General features: G+C 41.2%; 1 protein-coding gene across 3 annotated transcripts; it reads left to right on the forward strand.

Moving 5' to 3' along the window:
* Positions 1 to 61: 61 nt before the first annotated feature.
* On the forward strand, positions 62 to 16,659 carry LOC130172501 (cingulin). 3 transcript variants are annotated; one of them, XM_056381277.1, is made up of 21 exons: positions 62 to 229; positions 5,292 to 6,216; positions 6,326 to 6,423; positions 6,546 to 6,615; positions 6,742 to 6,837; positions 7,709 to 7,830; positions 8,085 to 8,196; positions 8,457 to 8,669; positions 9,533 to 9,681; positions 9,890 to 9,916; positions 10,477 to 10,597; positions 10,716 to 10,928; positions 11,045 to 11,266; positions 11,367 to 11,615; positions 11,761 to 11,931; positions 12,184 to 12,345; positions 13,106 to 13,279; positions 13,487 to 13,605; positions 14,063 to 14,171; positions 14,260 to 14,423; positions 15,052 to 16,659. In XM_056381277.1, the coding sequence occupies exons 2-21, from the start codon at positions 5,293 to 5,295 to the stop codon at positions 15,185 to 15,187; spliced, it is 3,651 nt and encodes a 1,216-aa protein (XP_056237252.1). In that variant the 5' UTR covers positions 62 to 229; position 5,292; the 3' UTR covers positions 15,188 to 16,659. The 3 variants fall into 3 exon arrangements, with proteins under 3 accessions (XP_056237252.1, XP_056237254.1, XP_056237253.1); XM_056381279.1 differs by having other exon boundaries at positions 6,353 to 6,423; XM_056381278.1 differs by lacking the exon at positions 9,890 to 9,916.
* Positions 16,660 to 21,635: the final 4,976 nt, after the last annotated feature.

Genomic DNA, 21,635 nt, shown 5'->3' on the forward strand with positions numbered 1-21,635 from the left:
CGCTCCCTCCGGCGAAGCTGGGCGGGACGTTTACATCGTCGACAAAAGGTAACAGGTTGCAGTCGCCGCATAATGAACTTGTTGCTGTGCTAATTTGCGGATGAATTGTTTTTCTCTCCCGCTTTTCTGTGTGGACTTTTATGGATGTCTGTGAAAACATTTGAATTATCATCGAAACAGGGGAGGCGAAGTGTCAAAGAGGAGCGGAGGGATAACTTGAGAGAAAGAGGTAACTTTACGGTTGGTTTTGGACTTCACTCAGCCAGACAGCCAAACCAGACAGACACGACCTGTCAGACAGTCAGTTATTCGCTTTGTAAAGGCTTTTCTGGTGTTCGGTGGCGCTTATACATTTATTTAAGATAGTTGTGTAGTCATTTTTACTACTATTGTGACACTGTGAGGTTTCTCTGGTTGCCAGTTTAGCTTGGTTGCTAACGTTAGTTTGATGGGTCGAGAGAAAGACAGGGACCAGTGCTCCCGGCGTTACTTCAGGATACTTGGATTTGCCTGTTATGCGATGAGAAATATGTGCTAGAGGTTTCTGTTAAAGTTATCAGTCATTTCAGGTTGGCTACACATTTCTGCTAGCAAAATACACACTTAAATGCCAAATTAATTCATACTGAAAAGCAGTTTCTCTCCAAGACAGGTATGAATTCTGTGCATTTGTTCTGTCTCTACCCTGTGCTACCAGGGGGATTTGTCACTGGAAAAACTGTGCACTGATAAACATCTCTGACACAGTAACTCCAAATGTAACCATATTTCAGATCATTGGCCTTGAATCTATGCATCTCAATAATAAAACAGCTTGGCATGCATTCACTAGAAAGATATTTTGAAGAGCTGTTCTGTAAGTATAAAGATGTTTTTCAAGATTAGCTTGAGTCATATGAAACTGATGACACAGGTAAGAATTACTGCAGGTTATAGTTTGGAAGTGGATAATGGAGGGTTTGTGGATTGTGTCATGAATTGCAATAATTATAGTGTTGAACCTGCATCACCACCAGCATGGTTTCGTTTTCAGACAGTAAACATGGAAGAAAATGCAGTCTGGTGGTAGTTATTCTCAATGATAAAGGTTAGTCCAATCTTACAGGTGCAAACACTCAAGTGTGCAGATAAAAAACCCATAATTCAATCTCTCTCTCCCTCTCCCCCTCTCTCTTTCTCACACACACACTCAGCCTGTGTAAGTGAGAAGGACAGAGAGAAACAAGTGTCTGGAATGTGAGTGAAGGGAGGGGCGTATTTATGTGCTCCTAATATGGTGTCATTTGTGTACTATTTGGTAACACTGAAGTCTCTCTTTTGTTATGCCAATGAACTTCTTTGGATTTGAAAAGAGGAATAAATGGCTGTTTGTTTGAGTGTGAAAGAGGAGCAGTGGCAAGTTTGGAAAGCGAGATTGACCGCTGTAGAGAGGATGAGGGCCTGGGTTTATGTCAAGAATGTAATGGAGAGGGAGAATACCCTGAGGACTGAGTGAGTGGCTGCCTGTCCTTTAAAGACAGAGAGGTAGTGAGCTACTGTTTTGTCCATCTTACATCCTCACATGTCTATCTTCTGTGCCTGTAAAACTTAATGATTCACCTGGCAGAAAAGGGGCAAACTGCTGTTTAACGAGTTAAAGGCCATATTGGCTTTATGGGATGCTGTTAACTATGGCTGAAATAGTAAATCGATTTATCAATATGTCAGGCATCTAGTGCTGCAACTAAAGATTACATTCATGATCAATTAATCTACCAATTGTTGTCTTTTTTTCAATTAATCAGTTTCTCCATAAAATGCCTGAAAACAGTGAAAACCTGTTATAATTTCTCAGAGACTAAGGTGTAACACCTTCATCTGTCTTGTTTTGTCTGACCAACAGTCCAAAACCCAAAGATATTCAGTTCATTTATGACAAAGAAAAGCATCAAATCCTCAGATTTGAGAAGCTAGGAACATAAAAATCTTTGGCATTTTCACTTAGAAAATGTCTAACACAATTTATTGATTATCAAAATTCTCAAATGTGAGGATTTGCTGTTTTTGTCTCTTTTAAATTGAATATGACCAATGGAACTTCATTATTGACCTTGAAAACAGCGGGTTTACATAAAAACTGTACTAGCTTTTTCCAGCACTTTCAACTTCAACTCACTTAGTCATCCTCAGCTGATGCAAGATGTTAGCATGGGAAACTAGTGAAAACCTTTCTGACATTTTAAAGATTAAAACATAATAAACAAATTAATGACAGAATAAAATAATTGGACATTGGCAATATCCACATTGTTAATAGATTGTAAAAACGCAGTAAATGTTAAATATACTTTTAGTAGATACAAATCAGCATGTAGGATGGATACACTTGTTATATTATATAGCGGCACACAGAACATTTTCAGGCCTAGTTTAGTTGTCATCCAGCATGTTTTACTCTTTTAGAATAAGGAATGACTCAGAAAACCTTCAGCCTTTGTTGCTATCTCTGCCTGTATCAGTTTTAGGCCAAGCCAGAGTTGATCGGATCATATGAACCACAATGACTCTGTGAGTCAGCAGAGGCACTTTCATGACTCCACACATTGCTGTTGTTTCATTTCGCTCCACACCCGCTAATCTCCTAATTATATTTTCCATTCCATCTTGGATCTTAACAGGGAAGTAGCTCCAATTCAATTTATTGTGCAAGAATTCAATTTGAGGCCAGAGGCGGAGGCCCATCAGCGTAACTGCGGGGTAACATGACTGGCAAGGGAATCCAAAAACACCAGATATACTCCTAACTGGGAAAACGAGAGCCTGCTAAAAGAATACCAGAGCTGCAACCTATCAACTAAGTTTTTTTGTTTTCATTATTGATTAATCTTTGCATTATTCACTCAATTATTTGGTCTATAAAATGTTAAGACATTGCAAAAAGTAAAGCCTACAATGACGTCTTCATATCACTTTTTGGTTTGACAAACCCAAAGACAATCAGTTTACTATGAATGAAAATGTTCAGCATTTGGGCTTGAAAAAAGATTAAAATAATGAATCTTTAAAATAGATGCTGATTAATCTTCTGTTGAATGAAAAATTGAGTAATCGACTATTTTTCAACTCTTAAGGATAGGAATCATACAGTGTTTGTTTTAAATGAGGAAACTGTCATGTTTTAAAAAAGTGACTGACCTGCTTGATATCCTGCTTTCACTATGGACAAGGAAGTTCATTTTAGAGAGGTATGGAAAGAAATTAGGTTTCTGGAGGAACCTAAAAGGGGGGTTTATGTAGACAACAAACAATGTCAGTGTCTAAACAAACTTGTTATAATCAAAGACAATGTAAGGCAGTGAATGAAAGAGGATGGGAATAGTTTTGGCATTCTCAGAATTGCTGCCCTCGTTTTCCGCCCCACATCAGCTGGACAATAGGATGGGTCCCCCACTCCCCCTTGACGAGCTGGCAATGCGCTCTTCCTCTGTGACATGAAAAATATTAAACTGATTAAGCAATGCAGATGATCTGATTTTTTTCTGCTTTACAGTTGCCTTTCTGTAAATTAATCCAACCCACTCATAGCTCAGACTCTACAGATCAACCTAGATCAGATGTGCATTTCACATTAAATCATTGTTTTCTAGGTCCCTCGTATGGCCTGTCTGTCCCACAATCATCAGTGCATGACATGTTTGCTTGACCTTGATGTAAAGGCACTGGGCTGCAGACTTCACGCATGACTTCACAAACGTTTTGTGACATGGTGCTTCCTCCGTGGTTCCCAAAGGGTGGAAAAAAAACTGACTTAACTGTGCACGTCTGATGTGCAGGTCTGTCTGCGGATGATGCTAACCCACCACAAGCACACAGATTCCTTCAAAGGTCATTCATGACATCTCAAATGACGTTGCTCCATTCACTACCTGACCAGTCATTTACCTTGACCTATTCCTGCTCTACAGTTGTTTTACATGTTAGGGTTCACTTTCACAGTGAGGAAGGCGTACAGTGCCATACTTCTTGGCTCACTTTGCTCACCGTGTCTTATTTTGCTCTTTCTCAGAGTGGCTGACAGTGCCATACAGCTTCCAAAATCTGTATGGAAATGTAAACGTGTTCAATAATGTATGGAGTTATCTATTTGAAGGTTACTTCTGTAGTCAGCCCTTCCTGTGTATGAGGGGGAGGGTTGTTCACAGGAACAGCTCGACTTTGGATTTTATCACACAAGGCACTGATAAGAGAAGAAAAGCTGCCTTTTTTTCTCTCTCTCTCTCCCTCTCTCTCACCTCACCCTCCCTTTCTATCTCCCAACCCACTTTCTGTCTCTCACCTAGGGAAGCTGTTGAGAGGAAGTGAAAGGTGCAGAGCGGAGAGGTCAGGAGGAATGTTGTAATAGGTTTAAAATGAGCTTAATTAAACATACCGTTGTAATGACATAAGGGGTTGGGCATGATCAGTCAGTCGATGTAATACCAGGAAAGTTCAATACTTTATGGTACTGATAGTGTTAAATCAGGTTGGCAGTGACTTATGGCTAAAATTTGATGTAGGTGTGATCAGTTGCAGTGGAAGAGGAATAGTTTTGGAATTACTCATCCAGTGTTATCAGAGTATAGAAAACGGGAGGATTAGGGAGTGAAGAAAAACGAATAAGTAAAGAAATTACAGAGTGAAAGAATGAAAAGGTCTTGACTAGTTCCTGTGGTACCTATTTGTAATCAAGCCGCCAAAGTTTTGTTGGGGGAATTAGTTCTGGTATCTGGCTGGGAAGCTTCCAAAAGTTGGGAAAGGCTTAGTCGGTCCCTACAAGGGGAGAGAGAGATATCTGGGTGTGTGCTCTCAGGTTAATGACTAATGGAGTGCACTGAGTACAAAGTCCACACAAGCAGCTGAGAGCCAGAAACTAAGTGTCACTGCTTACAAATCTGTTTCGCCGTATTGTTCAAAGCAAGGCTGTGTCTTTGTCTAGCAAGATTGTGACGTTTCAGAGTTGCTTGCAAATGAGTGTCTAGGTAATTCTCTATTTGATTTTCTCACTTGAGGGAAGAGGTTTTTCTTTTTAGCCTGGCTATTGATTGTTTTTTTCTCTCTCCTCATCTGCATCCCTGAATCTGGGTTTTTGAGGTTGATACTGATATTGACTGCCAAATGAATGAAATATAATGCAACAAGACAAAGCACATAAAGTTTACATTTAGGACTAAAGGACTAAAAAATGTAGCCTGGTAGTCTCATGCAGCATGTGCTCTCCCCCTGTCCTTGCTTCCTTTATTTACTTTTTACCCTGATCTCTTCTCTATTACCAGCATGAGCACGCCATCCTCAGGTCAGAAGACCCCAGTGGACTACGGTGTCCAGATCCGCTTCATCAATGACCTCTGCGAAACTGGTGGTGGGCAGCCGGGGTCCCAGCCCAAGCCCAAGCCCAAGACCCAGACCACCTCTAAGTACGGTGTGGCGGTCAGGGTGCAGGGTATCGCTGGCCAGCCGTATGTGGTCCTGAAGGATGGAGAGAAAGGAGACTCGTATGGAGTCCAGCTCAAGACCCAGTACCCGTCTGGCTACAGTAGCCTTCCCCGGGGGAGAGAGAAGGCAGAGCCAGGACCACAGGGGGTAGATGTAGTAGGAGGAAGCAGAGGAGGGCAGGGAGGGGCACTTCGCCGGGCCCAGTCCCATGGGTCACTACTGGACAGGGATGCAGACAATGAGGATTTTCAGCTGTCTCGGCCACCGGGGGATGGGAAGTCTGGTAGTTATGGGAACCTGGATGGAGGATTAGGAGTCAGAGGGGAGAGAGAGCAGCCTCGGCGTGGCAGTGGTAGAGAGGGGGACATGGAAAGGAATATGTGGGATGGTTCATATCAGGCAGGGCTCAACGGGTCACTTGGGTCAGTGCGGGGCACTCAGCCCTACCCTGACCGTCCTCAACAAACAAATGAGTTTCACTCTAATCAGAGACAGAGTGCTGTCAACAGACTAGTAAACAGGTTTGATGGTGGCAACACTGGGGGCCAGCAGAGAGGCCTTCCTCCTCCACAACAAGATCCCAGAGTTACATCTCCTGTCCTCACCTCCAACCCCTACACCTCACCTCCGTCCTCAACTCACAGCAGCTTGGGACGCAGCCAGGACGCTCTCAACACATTTCCAGGACACTCCACTAATCAGTGGTCTTCACAAGGGAGACATGCTCCAGTGGCGACACCGCAGGCCAGTCTGACAGAGGCACAAGTAAGAATGAAATCTTCTCTGTTTGGGAATTAAAGCTGATTTTCAGAGGGCTGCAAACACCACACAGCATGCAAAATTGCAAGAGTAGTTTTCTGATCTATGTCTTAAGGTGACCCCTGACCTTTTGCTGGACCAGGGTCAGAGTGCAGAGATGTGCATTGAGGAGGAGCAGGCCATGCAGACTATTTACAACATCCTGAGACAAGGGTACGGACCTCCATGTCATCTTAATCCTCCTGTTACTTTAAAATAGGTGTCACAATGAAAAGCTAATAAATTACTACATCAATGTTAAACAGTTATCTTCTGCCTTTTTGACCCGCCTCTAGAACTAACGAGAGTGATGTTGTCACTATGCACAAAGTCAAGCTCATCTGCCAGAAGATTCAGAATATAAAGGTTTGTCCCTTTTTGAACACATCTGGTTCTGTGGAGGGCTTGTTGCCCCTTGCACTGGTTCATATGTCAGATAAAGAAATAGTATGGCCAAACTGCTTACATACAGTATATGTATACTTTTTTCAGTCCAAAGAAGGGCCGAGGGAAGAGTGGATGAGAGAAAAGAGGGAGCTTGAGAGAAAGATGGCTGAACTACAAACTGCCCTGCAAGAGGAAAGAAGGGTAAGCAAAGCAGGAATGAAACCGTTCTACTTCTTAAATTTTTATTAGCAGTGCTGAAATGTTTCCTTCTCTATTCTTTTCTGTAGTGGATAAGGCACAGTTTTATAGATCAAGCGCACTTTGTTTTGCTTTAAATGCAGTGAATATTCGATGTGTGCCCAGAATGTAGAATAGCACTTTTTCCTCCTTTCTTCTTCCAATTGAAGCTTCAAAACCCACGTTAGTTATTAGGGTTATGTCATTTTTACGAAGCCCAGTTTAAGGTAGGGGTGGGAAAGACATGTAGAGAATGGCTGGTTAAGTTTTGGGTTGTTACTTTAGTGTTTTGGTGCCTTGAAAGACCTACCATGCCTCCGTAAATTCAAGCTGGCTGATTGGAGGATGTTAACATTCAGAGAGGAATTTGCCACTTTAACTCAGCTCTGATTACATGGAAAGGCACACATAAATACTCATCCAAGTCTCCTCAAAATGAGAGCACTGACTATCAAGTGAAGGAAATAGTCCCTCAGAGTGTCCTCTGAGTTTTTATGTCATTTTTACTAATCTAAACCAGGAGGGCTGGGGGTTCCTTGGAGTGTGCTTGAGATTAATCCTCTGATTAATCCTTAAAGCTCTCTGGCCCGGTCAGAGGTGCACACACACAATAATCTAACTTCAATAATGACTCATCATATGTAGTCTAAAGGAACTTGGGTAGGTCTTAATCTCTAATAGCTCCTAAGAGCTTAATCCCTCATGCATATTGATCGGTGGGCAAATGCAAGGCCGCTTTAGCATTTCGTCAAAGCTCATTGTTTATGCCAGCAGAGCTACCTGATGTCTTATGTTTCACCGCTCTCATTTATTCATCATGTCTGCTCATATGTAGGGCTCTGTTAGCAATTCTGATCCTGCCCTGAAAGCTGAGCTGGAGTCCTGTCTGGATGAAAATCTGCAACTCCGGGAGATGCTGGACCGGAAGAAGATAGAATTAAATGAAACACAATCAGAGTGAGTGCACAGCAGCACGCACGCACGCACACACACACACACACACACACAGGAAAGCGGGAAGGGGCATGGCACCATTGTTTATTTGAGTATCTGTGGTCAGGAGTAGGAGGGGGGATGACAGCCCCACTTTGTTTTCAAGCACACACTGTCATGAACAAGCAGTTACTGTATCTTATTCACAAAGCCAAACAAGTATGTCATTTGAATCCAAAGAATCATTGAGTAATGTGTATGCCCTCTTTTCCTCGCAGGCTGACTCAGCTGCGTATGGATAGGGAGAACGCTGAGGCACGGGTCAGAGAGATGGAGGACCAGCTGGCTGAGCTTCAGGATGAAGTGAGAAGAGAAAACGGCAACAAGACGGTAACATGGAAACGTGATCTCACAAAACGCCCACACAGATATACAGGGAGAAACAGTCTCAACTCAATACTGGATTTAAAAAAATAAAAGGACATGAGACTTAACTGCTTCTCAAGACTACATATTAATTGCAACATATTTACAGGTTGAATAGTTGAAAAGGCTTTTGCAGTCAAAAGCAAGATTAACTTTCATTAAATATCATTATGCCGAGAGCCCAGAGGTATCAAGTTAATACTGTACATTTCCTGTGTCTGCAGGACCTGATGTCTTGTCAGGCACAGCTGATGGAGGTCAGCCAGCTGAAACACAAGCTGGAGGAGACGTTGAGACAGAGAGAGAGGGAGCTGACGGCTCTGAAAGGAGCGCTGAAGGAAGAGGTGGCCACACATGACAAAGAGATAGAGGCACTCAGAGAGCAGTACAGTGCTGACATGGAGAAGCTCCGCAGCAGCATGGAGCAGGTGTCTCAGGTGCGTACTGTCACACTCGCATCACTTACGTTTGAAAAATGACGAAAATGCTTTCAAGTTGGAGACAAGTTGGTCAAAATACTTGTCCCTCAACAACAGACTCTCTGTATATTCAACAGAAAAAACGTTTACACGTGCTTTTAGGTTTCAGCCTCTCCGATGACAACATTTGTAATTTGGCTTTCAGTAGATTTTCTTATTGATAGTGATTTACAAGAGTCAGCTTGTAGAGCATCTATGTCTATGTCAAGGCTACTTCAACAGGATACACATGTGCTGTTGAGATCAAGTCTTCTGCACACATACTATTTCACAGTTACGTTATATTGCTCCTCTTGGCTGTTGGTATTCCTTCACAAGGATGTAATCGTGCTCAGGATCAGGGTATTGCTGGTGATCCGTAGGCTGTATGTGATGCACAAGTCCAGCTCTTTCAAATCACAGTAACAAAATGAAAACAGGAGTGCACAATAGCACGCAGACAGATTCATCTGTTTAGATTTGAAAAAAAATTATTTTCCCATTATAATTTAATTTCATGCTGCACTGTGCTTTGGAATCTGCACTCACTTTATTGTTGTAATATTGAGAAAAAATCCACTGCAGTTTCCATTCCAGTTATATTTATAAGACCCCCATTTACAGTTACTTGTTATGTACATAGAGATATAAACAGATTTCATGATTCCATGTGAACAACCTCTCTGAGTACACAGGAGTCTCTGCATTTTAAACTTGACCTCTTCAATCAAGATAATGCAAATGACTTCTCCATGGAGTGGTCTATCTACACTGTAGAGTATGCTGCTTACATGGCGGGAATACAAAACATTATGCTCTCAATCTTCTGTCTCCTGTTTTAGTCTCACGCAGGGATCGAATCAGAGCGGCTACGTGTCAATGCATCAGTTCGCTCTCTGCAGCAGCAGTTGGAGGAGTGTAGAGACGAGAGCAGCCACTGGATGGAGCAGTTTCATGCCACCAGAGATGAACTTCGAACAACTAAACAAGAGTGGGTCTATAGACATTTAAACACAACATACTGATCAGAAATTGAATTCATCGTTACTTACCTGGCTTTCGGGTTTCCAGTATTTACGTGGACATGGATCTTGTCACCCTCTTTACATCATTTCATTTTGCACTTGCTGTACTACTAATGTGTGTCCATCTCTTCTCTTTCATTCTACCTGGTCAATGTTTCTCCCTCTCTCTGTTAGAGAGCCACCCAGCAGCCCTGAAACACCGTGAGAGTCACTAATTGAACAGCATTTGTGTTTAGATATGCAGAGCTGTAGATGTGGCTAGCTGTGCTAACACTTGTCACTGTAGTGTCAAGGCCATCCATACTTACAGCCCTAATTCAGAAATGTCCACAGTGTTTATTTGATCCAAGTTCAAATATAGATAATGAACTCCCTAATACATGAGTCCCAAATGGGAATATGGACCATATTTGTCCATACAGACAATTCAGTTACTGTGAACACTGTGTACAAGCAGGAACAATAAAGATACAGGGAGAGGTGTTGATGGTCTTGTATTTTTTGTCTGTGTTTAGCAAAACATATTGTAGACTTGTTGTCTGTGAATGTGTCTGATTGTTATGTGGTAACAGGGAATGCTGATTTATTTCCTGTTGCCTAAAGATTAAATAATGACATACTTTGCTCATTGACATCAAAATAAATTACACTCACTCGTCATGATTGACCTATACAACCCAACAGCTACTGATCAGCTAATTAAGCAGTAATACTTGATTGGTACAGTGGGTTTACATCAATTGTATGTTCACATTTTTCAGACTCCTGCAAGCTCGTCTGGAAAAAGAGGAGTTTGAGGAGGAACTGAAGGAGCTCCAGGAAAAAGTGAGCACCATGAAACAACAGATACCAGACCCCGGCCACACGCACACTCTCAACCAGGTGCAGTAAACACACACACACACACACACACACACACACACACTGCTTTACACGATAACTGATGCACAGGTGAATAAAAAAACATTTCACCATCAAATTGTTCATGTTTCTGTTTCAGGAACTTCAGCGATGCAATGCTGATCTGCAGAAGGCAAAGTCTGAGGTGGAAAAGCACAGGACAGACTTTGACAGGAAGGTCATGGAGGTCATCTCCATAAAAAAATCTCACCAGAGCCAAGAGGCAGAATTGAAGTATGAGATTGACAGGCTAAAGGACCAATTACAGAGGGCCAAGGATGACATTTCCAAGGCTCAAGAGAAAAACAAACGGGTTAGTTTAATCTCAATAAAGAGTGGTGATGTGTATCTGGTAGATAGGTAGGACTAGTTGCTTAGACTGATCTTGTATTTTTAGTCTAAATCCTACCTTTGTCTTCCTGCCTACAGCTCCCAGACCCAGCCACAATCTCAGAGCTGGAGCAGAATCTTGGTGAGGCATGTAGTGAAGCTAATCAGCTCAAAGAGAAACTCTCACTGGCTGAAGAGGAACTCGAGGCCAGTAAAACACATCTCACTAGAGCTCAGCTGGACATGAAATCGCTCCAAGATTCCCAGCAGGAGCAGCAAGAGGTCAACACACGTCTGAGAGAGAAACTCTCACGGTTAGAGGTAATATTGCATCCTCACAAACGACACTCTTCAGCTTAGTGTGTTAGATAGCAGCAGACACAGTTAAGCATAATTGGACATCCTCTTGTGGTTTCCTCAGGCTCAGCTGCAGACCAACGCCACAGAGAGCTCAGAGGCAGAGCTCGTCCTACACTCTGAGGTGAGAGGCCTGAGATCTGAGCTAGATGAGGCCAAGAGAAAAGCCTCCAGACTGAGCCAAGATAACCGTGAACTCAGCCTGCGCCTGGAGGATACAGAGAAAGACAAGGAGACGCTCAAACAGACCGTCAACCAGCTGGAAGAGACCAAACGACAGCAGGAGAGAGCTCTAGAGAAACTCAACAAAGAGGTAAAAAAAGAGAGATCCCTCTTATACCTTTTGCAAATGATGAGATGCCTGTGCAGCCCAGAGCATCCAAATGCTCATTAGAGGACACAGCACAAAATATTCATCCACTTTGTTTTGTGTTTTGTCCCCTCTCCCTCCCTGTCAGTATGAGTCTCTGACCATGTCCTCAAGAGAGGAGGCACAGGCTCTCAGGATTCAGCTGGAGGAGCAGAGAGAGAGAGCACGCAAGGAAATGCAGGAGGTGCAACGTCATGGAAACGACGCTCAGACGGAGCTGGATAGAAGCCACATAAATCTAAGGAGACTGGAGGAAGAAGTGTGTGTTTGTGGTTTAAGTGTTTGTGTGCATGTTTTTCTCTCTTGTTTGGCCTGGTTTTTGTTTTTATTATGAAAAGCAGGTCTGGTCTGAATGTATCAAATAGTTTTGACACATAATATTCATAGTGCATGCTTGACTGATTGTGTTCATGCAAAACTGATTCATGCAAAGCTGCACACATATTTTACTCTATGATGAACATCCAGTGTGGCATGTGTCTGTTTCTAATATTATGGTAAATCTAACTAGATGTCACGGCACAAGAAGGAGCTTCTGCTTGTATGCGAGGAGAGAGACAACCACCAGCTGGATAAAGAGCTCCTCACCAACAGACTGCGCCACCTTGAGGGAGAGATAGAGGCCAGCAAAAACAACCACAACGAGAAAACCCGGGAGATTCGTATCCTGGAGGTAGGATACGTGCGTCTGCTCGCCTTCTGGTTTGGGAGAATAAACCATGACTACAGACATCCCAGCTGTTAATAGTTCTGCTCTGCATACATTGTTAGTATAACAGTCTATACAGGTTTATGGACACATTTATGCAAGTATTATACCTCCATCTGTCTGTGCAAGTTCTTATCCAAGCGGCTTCATCAGTTCTTATGTATTGGTCTCTCTAGTCCGCACTAGTCTGACTAGTGCGGACTAGAGAGACCAATACATAAGAACTGATGAAGCCGCTTGGATATGAGGCGAAACGTCTTCCACAGACAAATACAAGTCCAGTTGCCTTCGAGTTAATCTGAGAAAGAGATACCTCCATCTGTAAGTCAGACGTCTAATGTCAATAGATTAGCATGTAGACTTGTGTCCTGCACATATGCTCTACCAATTTGGCAAAAGTCTTTATCAAAAGTTGGGAAGTCATGATTTGTCAGAGTCGATATTTTGATAATTCTCTCCAATTTATATTCCCAAGATGATGATTGATTTCAAATATGTGCATATTTAAATTGGTAGTGCCTCAGAGGCATGTTGAAGAAGCAGAAAGCATCATGGTCAAGATGATAAACAGGTAACACAACCTTTATAAGGCAATATGTTTGAAAGGAAAAACATTGAAATATACTGTGTTAAAGATGAGTTGTTTGACCTGTTTATGTGTAGACACCATCTAGTCTCCCTTCTGGGCAACTAATGAAAGTTGATCTTGTCTCGTCTCTGTCAGGACAAGCTGAAGCGGATGGAGTTGGAGCTGGAGGAGGAGAAAAGCAGTGTGGAGATGCTGACAGACCGGGTGGCCAGGAGCAGAGACCAGATTGATCAGCTCCGCTCTGAGCTCATGCAGGAGAGGTCCTCCAAACAGGACCTGGAGCTGGACAAGAACGCCATGGAGAGACATGTATGTGCACATACGTCACATCCGTGTTTGCTGACATTTGTGAACAGCAGTAAACTGATGTCCCCAGTCTGCCCAAATACACTTTCCACTCCCTGCACTCACTGTATTTTCACTTCACTTTATGAAATACAGCATTTTGGTGAAAGTCTTAACACACTCACCTTCCCCTGACTCTCCACTTCTGTTTGTCTGTGTCTGTCCCGGCAGCTGAAGGAGCTGAGGAGTCGTGTGGCTGACATGGAGGGCCAGTCTCGCTCCTCAGCAGGAGTCTCCCAGCTGGAGAACAAGATCCAAGAGCTTGAAGAACATCTACGAATTGAGGAAAGGTACAGTGCAACAGAAAGAAAACTTACTCCACTCTGATAGATTTTCATTCTGGATCACAATGTTTTGCCCTTTTTTGAATATCTTTGAAAATATATAGAAATGTTTTGAACAGACCCAGGGTTAGGGTTAGGGACCCAGTTTGTCTCTGGTGGAGGATGTTTTTTATTATATTTTGTTAACAGCTTATGCTAAATCTAAATGACAGAAGCCACGTTTTTGGCTGTAACGTCAAGTTTGGTGTGATTTGACTGTTCTGCTTGAAATGTTTGAAACTAAGATATTCTACTTCATATTAATACAGTTATGTACATACAAAACCAGACTTCCACATGTTACTACTTTGCAGCTTAATGGGGGCAATGAGATGGCAATATTTTTCCTTAAGGGCATCGTGGCAGCAGTTGAGATGAGGAGAGTGTTACTCATGAACATGTTAATGCTCTTATATATGAAAAGGGAGAAGAACTCTGTGTTGGCGTCTCAACGTCGTCTTGAGAGGAAACTTAAGGACCTCAATATGACGCTGGATGAGGAGAGACACACACAAACCGAACAGAGAGACCAGGTATAGACATTCACCGTCTACTGTATGTCAGTATGATGAATTTAATCACACGGTAATCAGTGAAACTACACTTTAACCTATGTTGCAGCTTGCTCTGAGGGTGAAGGCCCTGAAGAGGCAGGTGGATGAAGGAGAGACAGAGCTGGAAAGAATAGATGGACTCAGAAGAAAAGCTCAGAGAGACATGGAGGAACAGGTGGAGCTCAAAGAGGCCTTGCAGACCAGAGTCACAGCTCTGGAAGCTGAGCTCAAGTAAGTGTTTTTCTTTGTCTCTGTTTTTTTTTTTTTTTTTTTTTTTTGTGCTTCTCATCCAGTTTGTTACTTGCTGTGAGCTTTTGGTAATGATTGCGCAAGACACTTCCTGGTAGCCTGATTATCACAGCAGTGTGTGTGTGTGCCCACGTGCATGTGGGTGTGTGAGTGAGTAAGAGAGAGACAGCATCTCCGCCTTCTTATGTCACAGAATGAATTAATCTGAAATGCGAATGATGCAATTACTAGTGAACTCAGGTTCTTCAGCTGTTACACACAATTACAGACACCTGGTGGAGATTCACCCAGTCTCCCTGGGGTGCAGAATTTCACAATGTGATGTGTGTAAAACATATGAGCAATCAGCCACATGTGAAAAGCTATTTCATTTAACTAAAACGGCACATTACTCATGCACCACAGGGGAAATTGAATTCCAGTCATGCTCTCACTCTTAGCAAGGAAATGCATGTTGTTCCTTTATATTACCAGCAGAGGGAACGTTCTGATCACCTGCCAGCGCTAAAACCTACGGATAAAGCAACTGATAAAGGCAAAACTGCGTTTCAGTTGCTAAAAATGACAGTAATCATTATAATGATGATGGTGTGATAATGATGTGTTACAGGAGGAAAACTCAGGCAGCAATGCGCCCAGCTTTGGATTCATCAGCCCTCAGCTCGGATGATGACGACAGCCTTTATGACCCGTCCACAATCACCTCCATCCTCACTGAGAGCAACCTCCAGACCAGCTCCTGTTGAAGCCGAACTTTCGGGACAGGACCAGGGCGTGGAAATATCGCACTGCCAAGTTAAAAACAAGCGTAGCACTACAGACAATGAGGGAAGGATACAAGGATCTAGGAGGTAAATTTACATATTGTAGAGGTTAGTAGGGAGATGATTTTCCACACGAGTGAATGGAAGGAAGCAAAACATCCTCTTCATTTCAGGGAATTCAATTCAGTCTACAGTGTAAACAGATGTTCTCCACGGTACAGTTGTAATAACTCCATTTCATGCGCATAGTACACCACCACCACCATTACATCTCAGACCAATTTAAGGTTAAGATTCTTGAGTCAAGCACTTATGGTACTATGTCAAGCTTTGACTGAATTATAAACAATACTTTCATCATTTCCTGGTGTTGACAGTTTATATGTTGTAGTTTTCTCTGTAGCACAGCTGTCAGCTGACTGAACTCACAAATTCTGTAGCATGCACAAAAGGTAGGTAGAATGGACTGAAAGCTGACACTGAGTACATTATGATAGCCACAAGTGATTGAAAACTGCAATACAACGATTAAACGCTTATGTTGTTTTTCTGAAAGTTAATGAGTAACCAGATTTAATGGTTTAGATATGACAAATGATTCTTTACTGAATGAAATCTGAATTTTGTTTATTGAAAACAAAATATATATTTGTGTATATTTTTCAATATGGAATATGTCTGTCCTGTGCCTGAAGTTTACTCCACTTTCCAGTCTTCAGTGTCACACGGTACAAAGTGTCGGGATTCTGAGTGATCAAATTTGACAAAATATGACACTAATAGCGACTCAAATGGATTTTCTTGGGCAGGGACACAAATTCTGCTTCCAAACTAGTAATAAATAGCACAAATGTGACAGAAACCTCTCTTTACTCTACAGGTTGAGACTAATTTCAGCTTTCCTTTGTCAAGTCTTAAAGTGATTTTCCACTTTTAAAGCAAAATAGTGGCCAAATATCTTCTCTGTGTGGTAGAAACTTAACGTTTATTTGTTGAGGCTGCACAATGTCTATGCATTCTCTTATCTTAAGTCAATGAAACATATATACTCTCATTTCATTACGATGCCTTAAAATTGCTGCAAAATTTTTTGACTTGTTATTCTTATCAGAATGTTTTTTTTTTGTAAAGTGTTTGTATTTAACATTTGTAGATTTTTTTTTTTTTTTTGAGTCTTAAGCTGACTTTGTAAACACTTTGAACAATCAGTTGAAATTATAATTGTATTACATTTTGTTGCAATGTAATGTTTCTCTTTCTCTTTCCAGCAAAACTGGAAACTGGTACATATGATTTAGATTTAGACAGTTGAGTATAAATATGTTGAATTAAAGCTGCTGGTATATACTGTAATTGTTGACTGGAAAATTTTCACACTGTAACTAATTCACAAATTTGATCTTTTTTCTATTGCTTTTCAATATAGAAACAATAAAAGTATCAAGTTGAATTGATCTACATGTATTCACTTTGTTATATTTACAGAATGTTAATCAGATGTTTTATTGCATAGTTTGTTTCTGCCACATTTCAGGATACACAGTTTCCTAATTACATTGTACGTTTCCCTTTAACAGATGGAGTCAGACATTACTGACTTTCTTTTCATCAATTAAGTTTAAAGTGAAGTTCGCCTGCCCACTCGTTCTTTGTAAGGTCAGTGCTTCAGTGACACAGGTAATCACAGGTGGAGGAAGTCAAGTGCAATATCACACACCCCAGTTCTACTCCAGTAAAATGAATTTGAAGAATTCACCATTGAATCAGTCATGTAATCAAATCAATCACATCAAGCTAGTGTCCTGATCATTTAAGGATTGTGCGGGAAATCCATGGACACACTGTCCCCCAGCACAGTACAGTCAAACATAGAAAATGTGACTTACATGAACAACGTGTAATCGGCAGAAAACATCCTAGCAGGTTGATTATGATTTTACAGAAACACGTTCATATTTAAATATTGCATATAGCAATAAAAAGCAAGAAAAAAGAATAAAAGAACAAAGATGACACAGGTGGATCAAGTCTTTGTTTTGGCTGCAGGGCTGAGCTTCTCTGGAATTAGAGGTAATGTCTGTTATATAAGCCTGAGGTTTATACAGGTGTGAACCTGAATGAGTTAGTCAGTACCACCTCCAGGAGCTGGTTAAGCACATGATGGTTATTATCTCTGTGCTGTCAGAACTGATCACAAGGCCTGTGTGTGTCCAGCACCCGACCTTAATACACGTTGCCAGTCTGATTACAGCTTGACTTGTCATAACAGAAAAACCACAGGTTTAACTAATAACATCAATAACAGCTTCTTCCCTTTTACGTTCACCAAAGTGTGCATACTGACTCAGTGGTATGTCGTCTTAGAGCACTTAAATCATACGTATTATTAATTACAACTGTGCTTTCTGCCGTGTCAAATTTATAGTCCTGTGAAAAAAGGTCCATATATTACTAGTTTACTTAATTTGCTCATTTACATACATTTCTAATTTGTGTGACACCCTTATCCAGTATATATCTTTTTAACTGCACGGCGTCCTTAGTGTGCAGAGCTGGGATACATTAGGTGCTGTATGGGCAAAGCAAGACTACCCATCCTGTACAAGCCCTGTAGGGAACAGAGCTGCTAATGTTTGCATCAGCTGTTCCATGAGAGAAGCATCACACATGTTAACATGACATTCACTGAACCTGCAGCGACCATGACCGAGTGCCTCAGTTGCTGTTTTGCCCTCGTATCTCTTGGTGCAGAATTGTTTTTGATGTGATAAGCATCAACCAGAGCTGGAAACACCACGGCTGATGTGTTGTTACAAGAGGACAGCGTTCCTGTTTATGGTCACAATCGCATCATTATTGTGTTCACATAAGCCTGTTGGGATTCAGATTAACTTGGTTAAGGAGTTCTACAATATGCAACTGAATGTGTACGCTACAAGACACAAACAGGAGGGAAAATGACTGGAAAATATGTATTTAATGCTGACATTTTGTGTTTGAAAGAGAAATAATGATACATTGTATGATTGTAATGTTTTTTTTCCGAGAGGTAATTTGCTTAATGAAGTGTAATATTTTACAAAAGGTAATGCTCCTAAACTATTGAATACTTGACCAAGAGCTGGAAGAGATGCAGGCTCATTTCTAAACCACAACTGAAAACCTATTTAATTTGGCTTTCAATTAATTCTCTCATATTTTATTATTCTTACTGGTTTCTGTTTTTATTTTCATGTATATATTTTATCATCTACTGTTATTTTTATTGTCTCATTTCATTGTCCTTCTATTCACCCTTGTTTTACTGTATTATTTAATTTTTTATTCTTATTGTAAAGCACGTTGAGATTATTATTAATAAATCTGGATTTTGATTGTATCTGTGGGGCAGAAATCAGTAGAAAAAGTTTATGAGTTTATGTAAGGTCAGCATACCTGTTTATGGACACATTCACAAGATGTTCACACACGCCTGGTTGAATAATCCAGGCCTCTACTTTGTACATACAACAATGAAGTCAGAAACAGTTTAGCATTGTAAGAGAGGAAGAAAAACACAAAGCCACACCTGTTTACTGAAGCTGTAACTGTGTGATCAGGATTATGCCGTGCGATGCAGGCAGGCAACGAGAGGCCGTGTAGTTGGTACAGCGGGCAGTGATAGATGGCGTGCTGCTGCTCGGAGCACCACAGGGTGAGGTATGTCAAGAATGTCCACTGAGATCTGTGTAGTAAAAAAAAAAAAACTTGTTTCAAGGGAATTTCTACAGAACTACAAGATGCTTATGAAACAAAATCTGATATCAGAAGATAATCCCATTTATAACACTGGCAAATGTTGATCCAACTCATCCCTTAATCTCAACAAAATCTCTTTACAGTATTAATAATCCAGGCCGTTCTGTGTCATGCCTAAACATTTTAATGACTTCTGGCATTTATTTTTCCTATATCTAGAATAAGGATGAAAGCCAGCACCCCCCTGCAGGGACACTTCACCAACTCCTTTGGTTATTTATGTGTTTGCATCCTATTTGGCACCTTGGCACTCATAGCAACACTGTGTTTGACTATTCTCAGAGACCACATTTGCGTCTGTGCCTCAGAACTGAACAGGTCTCTTGCTGATTTTGACGAACATACTTTACCTCCCACAGTTCTATTGTGTGATTGATCTACAAAAGACCTGAAAAAAACCTCCTTTCCTCTCCTGGTTGCCGGGAATTGAATTTTTAAAATCTTAACTTGGAACATATTTTGAAATAATTTTGTTAGCACAAAGTCACACCTTCAATGTTTGTTGTAGAACAAGATGTAATAGTATCCGTAATACTACGCCTCCCACATAGTTTACCCAAACCTGTACAGTACCAACTCGGTGTGAACAGTACCTGTTTTGCCAGACTGTATAATGTGAGGCAACATATTTTCCATGGGTGAGATTGGGTTTCCATACAACTCCAGCTTTCCAGGCACAACTTTAAACCCTGAGAGCTGATTTGCCAGTCGCTGGGTGTGTTGTGTTTTGAAATGATGTGTTTGCTGTTACATAAAGTTGCTGTTGTCCTGAAAGTATGCAGCTCCACCGCAGGTGTAAAAATATTCTCATGTGCCTCCAGGTGTTTCACATGTGGAAATACAAGTCTCATAGGCCAGAAGGCAATACTTTAGATATGATGACAAATCTCGTTTGATTTAGTTCTGCATTCATTCACCAAATAGAAAGATAAGGAGCATAGCAAAGACGGTCATTGTAATATGTCATTGCTATAACTGACATATCCTCCTACACATCCTTGTTTTAAACAGCACATGATTAATACTGAAGTCATGATACCACAAAGAAATGGTTCAAATTCTTTGGATTTTTCATATCCTATTTATTAAACTAGGTGTTTATATTATTTTTGTGCAAAATTTACTTCAAAGGAGCAGTTCTTACACAGCTGTCAACAACTGCTCCTAAACTCAACTGACTAAACTCTATGTAAAATAAGTCTCTGAAAAATGTTGTGTTTTGATAAAATTAGTACCAAATTACATTATTTTTTTCCTGGAAACTTTCCTGGATAATTACAGACCTGTGAAATCAAGTGTTCCAGTTTTCTGTCTGTTCTATTATGTTCTGGTGTAATACTAAATCATGTTGGACTTATATACTACAGAATGTGAAATCTCCCTCCAAGCTGCTGCAACCTCTAAAGAAAACAATCCAAGGACAGGGCCTCAGTGACAGGTAGGGCTGTGACGATAATAAGGGAGTGGAAATTATGGAAAAATGACCATTGGCCATTAAACTTGAATATGTGACTACAGTTATAGTGTCATCATTGTTTTTCAGAAAGTGTTGTCATTGTATCACAGCACACTGACTCTGTGTCACAGTACTGCACTTTTAACCCTTGACCATTTGTTCCCACAAAAGCAATACGTGACCTTTGTCTGTCTTTTCCTGTTTGTGGGTCAGTTTAATGTGCTTTTGTTCACGTCATCTAATTGGATCACCAACCTCTCAGTGGTCCTCCTCAGACAACAATTTTTAAAAATCTTTTTAATTTCTTGATTTCGACTTTTAACTGCCAAGACAGTGTTGATCGTGATCTTCTGGTAAATTATTAAAATTTCGATCTTTACAGTTTTTTTTCCTCTCTAATGGTTCTTCCTCTTGTGGTATTCTACAAATCATTGCTGACTTGTTTTTCATATTCACTTCCATATGGACACTTTTACAGATTCTTGTGGTTCTGAAAACCAGTGACGATCACCCTGTGGATGTCTTCTTTGGATTTCTTCGCGAAGACCATGAAAGTCACATCGGAAGAGGCAGAGTGGGAGTGATTGTGAGCGGCGGGACTGTGACTCACTCCATAGTCTCAGACGTGGACGTATGTAAACATGCGGACCTCTCATAACAGTCTGATCTCTGGATCAGTCTGTCTGAGTGTGTGTGAGGTAAACACATAATTATGGTTCATATTATGGATTAGTACGTGGGACACATGATGACACACTGCGCACTGTGATAAGGTTTAGGTGTGTTTGTTAGTGTTCGGTGCATGTGGGAGAGCTTCATTCCAAATAATAAGTCAACCATTCAAAAAATAACACCCACTGATATAAGGTAAGAACATCCATGGTGATGAAGTCATTGCGGTAAAGAGTGATCTGAAAACATTTACTTGACATTCACGACTTTCATTCACATCTGATGAATGTAAGATGGCAACAGTTGTTCTTCCTGTGTCCGTGTTTGTTTCTGTGTGGGCTTGTATTTTTCAAATTCACTTAGCATCATCCCTTGTGTGCCTCCGTGAGCTGTTGTTTGCTCCTCAACAGCCATTAATGCCATTAAAGTCTTTATCCAGTTAGAGGTCTGTGCCGGCCTGGATCAGCTGCTGCTTGTATCAGCCAAATGCCAGCAGAGGAATGC

Source organism: Seriola aureovittata, chromosome 7 (assembly GCF_021018895.1).
Source record: "Seriola aureovittata isolate HTS-2021-v1 ecotype China chromosome 7, ASM2101889v1, whole genome shotgun sequence".
NCBI lineage: Eukaryota > Metazoa > Chordata > Actinopteri > Carangiformes > Carangidae > Seriola > Seriola aureovittata.

Excerpts from the sequence above, each read along its gene's own strand:
- LOC130172501 (XM_056381277.1), top strand. The coding sequence starts at position 5,293 with ATGAGCACGCCATCCTCAGGTCAGAAGACCCCAGTGGACTACGGTGTC. Across the intron at positions 9,917-10,476 it reads CCCAGCAGCCCTGAAACACC|ACTCCTGCAAGCTCGTCTGG; the intron begins GTGAGAGTCACT and ends CACATTTTTCAG. Across the intron at positions 13,280-13,486 it reads AGAACGCCATGGAGAGACAT|CTGAAGGAGCTGAGGAGTCG; the intron begins GTATGTGCACAT and ends CTGTCCCGGCAG.